At 37.0% G+C, this 10,155-nt stretch overlaps 2 protein-coding genes across 2 annotated transcripts; both read left to right on the plus strand.

The window, feature by feature from the left end:
* Positions 1-684: 684 nt before the first annotated feature.
* Positions 685-2,527, plus strand: LOC122064824 (F-box/LRR-repeat protein At3g48880-like). The gene is made up of 2 exons (XM_042628609.1): positions 685-1,061; positions 2,020-2,527. The coding sequence occupies exons 1-2, from the start codon at positions 685-687 to the stop codon at positions 2,525-2,527; spliced, it is 885 nt and encodes a 294-aa protein (XP_042484543.1).
* A 3,238-nt stretch (positions 2,528-5,765) lies between these two features.
* Positions 5,766-9,101, plus strand: LOC122064829 (F-box/LRR-repeat protein At3g48880-like). The gene is made up of 2 exons (XM_042628612.1): positions 5,766-6,285; positions 8,337-9,101. Exons 1-2 carry the CDS (start codon positions 5,936-5,938, stop codon positions 8,836-8,838), a joined length of 852 nt encoding a protein of 283 aa, XP_042484546.1. The 5' UTR covers positions 5,766-5,935; the 3' UTR covers positions 8,839-9,101.
* Positions 9,102-10,155: the final 1,054 nt, after the last annotated feature.

A 10,155-nucleotide genomic window follows, 5' to 3' on the forward strand; every position in this document is an offset into this window, starting at 1 on the left:
AGGATACATCTCTTAAATGGATTAGAATTTGACCTGCACTATATAGACATGACTCTTCGAACCAACGATCAATAACTATGGTTTCAAGTGTCAGTATTGGTTGTATCTAGCTGATTGATCTAGGTCAATTATCTATATTGTTTCAGAGATAAAACAGAAAAAAATATTAAAAAAAGAAAAAAGAAAAAAGAAATGACTGATATAACAGAATCAATATCAACAAATACCAATACCAATACTGATATTAATATCGACATCAATATGAATACCTAAATCCATACCATCAACATATTGGACTTCCTAGGAACAAAAAGGTAAGAACAAAAGATGAAATAAGATGCAATATGACATGATAGACAATGACGCGGCACGGCTTGGATGCATTAGGTAGAAAATCACCTGAGATTTTTCTCCAGTCCTAGAGATATTCCTTCTAGAGTTCCAGACCTAATGGCCACTGCTTGGCCCTAAAAATATCACCAAAAGACGAGGTAAAAAAAAATGGCATTATACACTCAGATACTAAATGAGAAGGCGCAATTCTCAATTCAGTATTGGCGGATTAATTGAGATTTTTTCCACTTTCCATTCTCCCATGTCACTCCTGGTCCTATTAATAAGTTCTTTGGCCTCCCCATCATTCTTTTATAAACCCAACTACCAAAACTCACCAACGTCATTCAGATGGAGATGGAGGTGGAGGAGGAGGGAAGAAACTGGGAGGACTTGAACGCTGATTGTTTGGTTAATGTGTTGGAGAGGGTTGGATTGGAATCTCTGATGTTTGATGTACCCTTTGTCTGCAAGTCTTGGTACAGATCTTCTCTCTATCCTGAATGTTGGAGAAGACTTCGTTTTCCTGGTAGAGTCTGGGACATTGATGAACCATCTCCCTTTGGGTTCAATCAATTTAGCCAAAGATTCATTAATGAATATCAACTTGAACACTTCTCTGTCAGAGGCTTTGTTAAACTAGCTGTAAGCCGAAGTCGTAGATCTGCTGTCAGTGTTTGGCTTCCTTGTGACTGTACTTCAGAGATTTTGGAGTTTGTGTCAAATGAGTAAGATTATTATTATCCCATAAACTCTCTAAAAGCCAGTAACTCTATTGGTTTTACCCATGAATATCTGTTTGATTTTCTCCATTAATGTTTAATTTTACTTCCCTATAGGTGATTAGTGTTAGGGACTTGGGTATAGAACTTGTCTTCAAAAGCTAGTCATTAAAAAGAAGATACCCAAGTACCTATAAATCTCCATAATGGGTTGTCCATTTTTTATGTGGGATTATTAGTTTTGCCATTTCTGATGTGGGATTATTTTATCTGCCATCCATGTAGAATTCCCAACAATCTCTCTCTCCACGTGGGAGTCTGAGATCATCCTTTCTCCCACTCCACGCGAGACCCAACGAGATCTTCTTTGATTTCATTCTCGAAGACATACTAAGTTCTCAGTCCCTGGCCTTGCTATACTTTTGCTTTGATATCACTTGTTAGGGATTGGTCATTTTTTTTTTTTTTTTTGGGGTTCTCATTTGAATTTTTTTTTTATTATTTATCTAATAGATTTCTTTATTAGCAAGTATCATGCATTAAAATCCTTGGTGGGTTCTCTAGTGATTTTTTATTCGTAATAGTTTTTATTTATTTTTTATTTTTATTAACCAAAGTGTCTGGGGTTATATTAGATTTTTCATTAGCAGGTGTCTTGCATGAAAAGTCTTTGGTGGGTTCTCTAGTGATTTTTCATTATTATGAATTTCTAATAGATTTATCATTCATAATAGATTTTTCATTAGCAGGTGAGGTGTCCTGCATGAAAAGTCTTGGTGGGTTCTCTAGTGATTTTTTAATATTATGAATTTCTAATATTTTTCATTTCATTATTTTTTTTAATAATATTCTTTGCTGATCTTTAGAAAAAAAAAAAAATTCTTTCATTCATAATGGTGTCATGCATTAAAAGCCTTGGTGGGTGATTTTTTGTTAGTATGAATTTCTAATAGATTTTTCACAGGTGTCCTGCATTAAAAGCCATGGGCATGCCTCAGTCTGTATTGCAACTTCATCGTAAAGTTATCCCAGAACTTGTAGGAAAATGGAAGGATTTGCAGCGATTACACTTGGGAAGCACTCATTTTTCTTTCAAGGAAATCCTTATTCACGTAAGCCTTAACTGCAAGAACTTTAATGGGCTATCTGTAAGAGGCAAAGTTGGCAATTATGAAGCATCAGCTATTGCAACTTTACTTCCAAACATCAAGAATTTGTGGCTGAGGGAGGGCACTTTAGTGACGCGTGAGAGTCTCCAGATAATATTGGAGGGTTGTAGAGACCTTGTCCTACTGGATGCAAGAAGTTGCTTTGGTTTTGAAGCAGAAGATGAAGTGATATTAAAGATGGCTTCTCACATCAAGACCTTTATGGTGGAGGGTTCTTGTATAGGGGATCATCCGGAACATTATGATGCCTTTGGTTATATGGAATTTTGTATCCATGATGATGATGATTGGTTTTCCATTTGATTGAAGTAATGTGCTCGTTGGACTCACTAGTTGTTTTTTTTATTTTTTTTTATTGATTGCATTAGGGTTTTTTCAGTTAGCCAAGAAGTAGGAATGTCTCTCATAAATAGTGTTGACCGGAGGGTGCAAAATATTCATTTTCTGTTAGCTGCCTTCTTTTGTAGGTCTCTACTAGTTTGGTAATGAACTTTCAGAGCCTTTGACAATTATCTCCTTGCTTTGTTTTTGTTTTTTTTTTCTTAAATCAGATGAAAAATAATTGTTTGGTTGATTTATTTGGTGTGGTTTGAATTTTCATTATGTAATAATGAGTTAATATATTCCTAATAAAAAAAAAAAAGAGTTAATATATCCAAAACATTTGCGTATTCTTATAGGGTCCATCTGAATATCTACCTACCTCGTTACAAATGAATTTTAACTTTTTCTTTTTTTTTCTGGAATGAATGAACTTTTAACTTAAATCACTATGCACACCTAGTTTATACTAGGACAATACTTGAATATAGGAACTGCAGCTTTATATATATATATATATATATAGATATATATATATATATTTATATATATATATATATATATATATAGAGAGAGAGAGAGAGAGAGAGAGAGAGAGAGAGAGCCAACGCCTCCTTGTATCTGTCTCCTCCCTTCTATTAATTGGCATATCTGTCCATATTCTTAGAATAGAGAGAGGCACAGGCTACTTTACTCAGCTAGACCATTGTTGGTAAAAGTGGGAACAACAAAAAAATAGAGGCGTACGGTATGGATTTTAAATAGATAAAAACGATGAATAATACAGTAAAAAAAAAAAAAAAAAGGGAACGACAAATAGGCATAAACGGATGGTATGGGTATTAAATGTGTAGTTTTGAAATAAACGAAAAAAAAAAAGAGGGCAGCATACTCATGTAAATTGAGAGATTATTACATGTATACTTGCATCTAATGTTCTAAACTACAACAACATCAAACATTAATCATTCATATATCATCCAAAATATAGCATCCAATGTAAATTCCAAATTAAAAATTAATACACCATAATAAAAAAACATCTCCAAAATATAAAAAAACTCCATACATAGCTGGTTGAGATGTATGGCCATCTTTAACAGAGACCTATGGATGCCCTAGTCAGGAAAAACGACCCATCTTCATATAGAGAGGGCCAGAAGAAGTATGGGTAGACCTAAAATGACTATTAACGTAATGCTTAGGAAAGATATACATATGGTAGGACTGGATTCTAGTATGACGCAGATTGACCGCTGTGGAGGACAAAGACCCACATAGCCAACCCCTTATAGGGGATGTTCTGGGGATGCTGTTTATTTTACTATTGAGTATCTCCTTTTAGTTCTGTGTGCGCTTCTTTTATTCGCTTTTTATTTTAGTTTGATACGTATTGGATCTATGTAACCGACCCCATTAAGTTGGGATAAGGTCATTGTTGTTGTTGTTTAGTTGTTTGATTCTTTGCGGGTAAATCAACTATTGCGCCAACTCACAATTGAATTCTCCATAAAGGATCTTGGTGACTTACACTTCTTTCTCGGCATTGAGGCCTGACGTCATCCAAATTAAGGGACTTTTTCTTTCTCAGAGTCGGTACATCTCTGATCTACTCAAGGGCGCTGGCATGGTTGATTGCAAACCTGCCCTAACTCCTATGGCCACGACTCAGAAATCATCCACTCAAGGGGATGCGTTGTTGGCTGATCTTACTCAGCATAGGTCTGTGGTGGGTGCTTTTCAATATGTGACTTTTACTAGCCTAGATGTTTCTTTTGCTATTAATCGATCTTGTCAATTCATGCAAGCCCCCACTGATGATCATTGGACCCTGGTGAAACATATTCTTCAATATCTCAAGCAGAAATCCACTCATGGTCTTTTCCTTGAGCGCTCCCCTGTCTGCTCTCTACAGGCTTTCTCTGATTCTGATTGGGCCGGTAATGGTGATGATCGGAAGTCTACAGGTGGCTATGCCATCTTTCTTGGCCACAACCTCATTTCTTGGAATTCTCGCAAGCAGAAAACAGTGGCTCACTCTTCAATTGAATCTGAGTACAAAGCTCTGGCCAATGTTGTTGTTGAGTTGATCTAGATCGAATCTCTCTTTAAGGAGCTCGGTTTCCCTCTTCGTGGCTCTCCCATTATTTGGTGTGATAATATAGGGGCAACGTATCTCTCTGCTAATCCAGTTTTCCACGCTCACACGAAGCACATGAAAATTGATTTTCATTTCGTTCGTAATTGTGTGGCTAAATGTCAGGTTACTGTTTAGTTGAATTCAACCTAGGATATTCTTACAAAATTGTTGGCTTCTTCTCGGTTTCAGTTCTTGAAGGACAAGCTGAAGATTCATGGGCACATTCTCCACCTTGAGGGGGTGTATTGACCGATATAGAAGTTTCCCATTCTTGGGAACTTCCTAATTGGCTCCTCAAGTCTTCTAGTATATATAGAATTCTATATTGTATGTGATATGGCAATATTCACTTACCTTATTGTCTAGATTTACTAGGGCTACAACTCTTACACTATATAATCTCCTATTGGAGAACACATTAATGCAAAGATTCAATCCGCATTGACAGTTCCTAACGGTGACCATTTGGAATATGCATAAAAGAACCATTTTCATTTAGTGTTTCAGCCATTTGGTATTTTCACAACTGGGTCCAAAGCTATCAGCCATTTGGTATTTTCACAGTCAGCTGTATTTGGGCGTAGAAACACTTAACGGACAGAATTCCCATAATATAATTTGAAAGTAACTTTCAGTTACAGGCCTAAGACACACTTCCGAAGGAAACCAATAAAGTCAAAGTTCGAGCTTTGTCTATTGGACATCATCTGATCATAATATCTTCAAGACGAAGCAAAGTTTATACGTATAGATCTGACCCTCTGAGTGTGCAACCTATGGTGTAATTATGTGGATCCCACAACTTTGGACAAGTGCCCCAATAGACTCTAGCCACAGATTTAAAACTTTACTAAAGGGGAAATATCTTCCATGAAACTCCTTTAGAGAAAAGTTTACCAACCACCTCACCCCCCCCACCCCCCCACCCCCCAAAAAAAAAAAAAAAAAAAAAAGCAGAAAGAGAAATGGAAAAGAAAGGCCCCAGCACCCACCCCCAGCAGCACCACCACCACCAATAGAAGGAAAGACGGAGAAGATATGGGGTTTGATTAGCAACTTTTGTGTTGGCGTACGTTGAATTTTCTTCTTCCAGCTTCGCTTTCCTCTCCCTTTAAGAGAGACAGAGAGAGAGAGAGAGAGAGACTTCATAAATTATCATCTTTGCTTCACTTTCCCTCACAGAAGAGAGAGACTTCAAAAATCATCTTTGCATCGGTTTCCGTTCAGAGAGAGAGAGAGAGAGAGAGGGGATGGAGGGAAGGAACTGGGAGGAGTTGAACACCGATTGTTTGATGAAGGTGTTCGAGAAAGTAGGATTGGAGTCTATGATATTGGACGTGCCCTTTGTCTGCAAGACTTGGTACAAAGCTTCTCTCAATCCTGAATGTTGGAAAACACTTCGTTTTCCTGTTGGAATCGGTGATTCATGGATGTGGGGTTTCGATGAATTTACAGATAGATTCATGGAAGTATACCAAATCGAGAAATTTTCGGTCACAGGCTTTGTTAAACTACTTATGACCCGAAGTAGTGGATCCGCTGTCAATATATTTCTTCCTAGTCACTGTACCCTTGAGGCTTTGGAGTTCGTATCAAACGAGTAAGCAATTGTTATCCTATCAACTCTTTGAAAAGTCCAAAATTGTATTGGTTTTAGCCATGCAAATTTGTTTAATTTGTTGGAATTATGTGTCTATCAAAATCAATTTTTAATTATTTAAATATTTACTAAATTGAGTTAGAATCATATGAGATAGCTTTGGTAGGATCACTTAATATGATCACACCACTTGGCTTGTAGTGAAACGCTCTCACACATTGGATAAGAGATTGGAGCAGCACTCACGGGCGGAGATTGTAAGATCCAACACTAACCCCACAATAAATAGATTCAAACAGAGTATGAATTACTAAACTACTTTTCTCACAGTTAAATACACAACATGTTTACTTAATACAATCAAGTCTCTCGTATATTTTCAAATCTAACAACTTTGGAGTTTCACAACTCTAATTGTTGTCATATTACTCAATTCTGGTCAATACAAATATTAAGTCTTCTACAGTTTTGCAACACCTTTATAGTTCAATCCAAGCCCCACCTATAAAGTCATTCACCATATCTGATCTTAAGTCTTGATATTACCTGAAAATAAATATTCCCACAATGGGGTGAGCTACATCAACCCTGTAAGAAAAACTTTTAAAATCACATATATCCATAAATAATCACAAATATAAGTAATCAAACCATTTTTTTTCCCCGCTAAGTAATCAAACCATTTTCCATGCATGAACACACAATTCACAAAACCACAACTTCCTTAAATCACTACTTTCACAACTACCATCACACCTTCACAATATCTCACTTCAAAACCATGCTAAGTGAGAACAACTTTATACATCTCACTTCTCTTTCCCCCACTAAGTGAAGAAAACACATTACTCTCACTACTCTTTCTTCCCCTACTGAGTGAGAAAAACACAATACTCTCACTCCTTCCCCCCGCTAAGTGAGATTGTCATACCAAAGTATGCACTTACCCCTTCTTCCCCCGCTAGGTGAGGTATTACCACTTTGCACACTCACTCCTTTCCCCCGCTGGGTGAAGCAACACACATTGCACATATTCTCGATAACATACCATATAAACAAACCGATAAGAAAATATATGAATTTAGCAGAAATCACTTACCTTTTTCTTTTTTTTGGCTAACGACGGGTATCTAGGCCTGACAAGGCCATAATGACCACACAACCGCATGGACTTGGTCATATTGAGGCAGAATATTCAATTTTCATCGAAAGCAGTGAAGAGCACTAAACACCCCAGTGTGAGTGACCCCAAAGAGGTAAGAAGAGTTGAACTTAGAACCACATGCTTCTTGAGGCGAAGGTCCCCATGCAAGCGCCTCAAACTAAACTTCCATCATCTAAGCACTCAGTAAATTTAATTTATTGGAGAAATACGCTTGATTTCTACACTTGTAGTACTCTCTCTCCCCTTAGCTAGAAGCAACATGAACATGATTCCAACAGGAAGACGCAAGTCGAATCTCTCTCTTTCTCTCTCAGCTTTCCTCCTTCTCTTCTTCCATTTCTCTCTTCTCCTCATCGTTGGCAAACCCACTCTCTACATCGATGAAAATGGATTTGTGAAATACCTATTTTGTCCTTAAACCTATCTGACACACTTTTTATGAAATACAATATTTAAGGTACCCACCTTAACTTTTAACAATAACACCTAACTCTCTTAACTTAATTATAATTCTTCTTATTCCCGTGTGTTAAAAGTTCATTACACCCATACCCATACCCACATTTTGACTAACCAGTAGTCACCTATGCATGGAAATAGTGTGTTTAAATCTCGCAAGGCAAATGAGGATAGATCATTGAGTTGAAAATTTTGTTTGAGCATCCTCTCTAGCTAGCGGAATTTTACTTCCCTAGGTTGATTGGGAGAGTATAGCAACAAATTGTAAATTCATGAATTATTCAAGTATTTTTGGAAAATGTTTTCGAAAATAAGAAAAGGATTTGGGATAGGTCCTCGATAATATTCATTATGTTCTGTATGATCACATCCATATTTAATTGTATTTTCTCTTTATTTGGTCCTCTAATAGAAGTATCTTTAGCAGGTGTCCTGCATTGAAATTCTTAGGCATGCCTTACTATCTGGTGGAAACTCATGGCGAGCTTATCCCAAAACTTGTAAGTAAATGGAAGGAATTACAGGAATTGCATTTGGGAAGCACTGGAGTTTCTTTCAAGGAAATTCTTACACAAATAAGTCTTAACTGTGAGAACTTTAATGGGTTATCCGTCAGTGGTTTTGTTCACAATGAAGAAGCATCAGCTATTGTAACTCTACTTCCAAAGATAAAGTATTTGTGGCTGAGGAGGAGGACTTTAGTGCCGCGTGAGAGTCTTCAGATGATATTGGAGGGTTGTAAAGACCTGGTGCTACTAGATGCAAGGGATTGCATTGGGTTTGAAGAGGACGACGAAGAGATATTAAAGATGGCTTCTCACATCAAGACCTTCATGGTTGAGGGTTCATGTTTATATGATGAGGAAGATTATTATGATCCCATCACTTACAAGGATGCGTGTATCGATGGTGATTGTGGCTCTGATTAATTAAATTCTTACATGGGACTTAGTAGGTTTGTTGATGATGCATTAGGGTTTTGGTCAGGTATGCGACAAGGAATGCATGGCATACGCAAATATATATATATATATATATATCCTCTATTTGTATTAGCAGATTTCTTTTGTAAGTCTTTGCAGGTTGTTGATGAACCTTGAGAGCCTCAGCAAAAGTGGTCCTTGATTTGTTTGGTGTGGTTTGAATTTTCATAATGAATTATCCCTTTAATATATTTAAAAGATTACATGTATGTGAAATTTCTCTATACACTAAGTTAAGTATAATCATGCATGTATGGTTTCACACCCACATACATCCTAGTCTTCCAGCCGGATGAAATTTTGTTTCTGTATGTATGTTGCAGGAACTTTCCTGCTATCCGGGCTTGCAGCTCAAGAAATAGAATCTCGAAGGCTATTTTGCAAAATACTATTTTTTTTTTCTTAAGATCACAAAATTAATTTTATTAAAGGATAAATGAAAAAATACAACCGGCTATGATGACAGTACAAAACCATAAACACAAAGCCAAACTATCCACCTTCGGTATTTCCATCATTAGATAGGAAGACCCCAGAATAGACAAAACACTCAAGTAAACCTGAAATGAGGTTTATCATGAGCACCCCAACTTAATTCATCAAGTGAGAGCCTTTTTTTTTGGGGGGGGGGGGGGTGTGGGGAATTCCAAATAGAAGAATTTCGTGTGACCAAAATGTGTTTTGCTAACCTGTTGATGTAATTTTCATTAGTGATTGAGTTATCATTCTGCTGACGGCCATGCCGATGGTGGAATAATAGCTCAATGTGTTTTGCTCTCTCTGTAAATACTTTTTTATGATTTAATGATATTCTTTTGTTGATCTTTATAAAAAAAGAAAGGATTCCATGAAGAAACCACCACTCAAACAGGGAAACACGGGAAGACATCCTCTTTAACCAAACAAATTTATCCCACCCAACATAAGGAGCCTTGAGGCGTATTCCCTCCCAGGCAGATAAAACAGAGAAGATCCCAGATTAAGTCAAAGACCATACCCTTTTATCAAGCTGATGCACTGAGGCAATAGGAAAAGCCCTTTCTTGCTCACAAATGTCCTTCAACTAAGATGACTGAAATTCCAGAATCACCCACCAACCATCAACCATACAATTTGCCACTTTCGCATCCAAACGATCAAAACAAACTGAACCCACTGAGATGGATTCAGCAATCGGGATATCTAATAACCAGCTGTCCGTCCAAAATTTGGTAGCAGTTCAATCACCTACCATCTACCTCTTTTTCTTGTTCACAAAATCCC

The sequence above is a fragment of the Macadamia integrifolia genome, unplaced genomic scaffold (genome assembly GCF_013358625.1).
Source record: "Macadamia integrifolia cultivar HAES 741 unplaced genomic scaffold, SCU_Mint_v3 scaffold1784, whole genome shotgun sequence".
In the NCBI taxonomy this organism is placed as follows: domain Eukaryota; kingdom Viridiplantae; phylum Streptophyta; class Magnoliopsida; order Proteales; family Proteaceae; genus Macadamia; species Macadamia integrifolia.

What these genes read in the sequence shown, in the direction of transcription:
- LOC122064824 (XM_042628609.1), top strand. Translation starts at nt 685, where the DNA reads ATGGAGATGGAGGTGGAGGAGGAGGGAAGAAACTGGGAGGACTTGAAC. An exon ending in TTGGAGTTTGTGTCAAATGA is followed by an intron (nt 1,062 to 2,019) that starts GTAAGATTATTA and finishes GATTTTTCACAG; the next exon opens with GTGTCCTGCATTAAAAGCCA.
- LOC122064829 (XM_042628612.1), top strand. Translation starts at nt 5,936, where the DNA reads ATGGAGGGAAGGAACTGGGAGGAGTTGAACACCGATTGTTTGATGAAG. An exon ending in TTGGAGTTCGTATCAAACGA is followed by an intron (nt 6,286 to 8,336) that starts GTAAGCAATTGT and finishes TATCTTTAGCAG; the next exon opens with GTGTCCTGCATTGAAATTCT.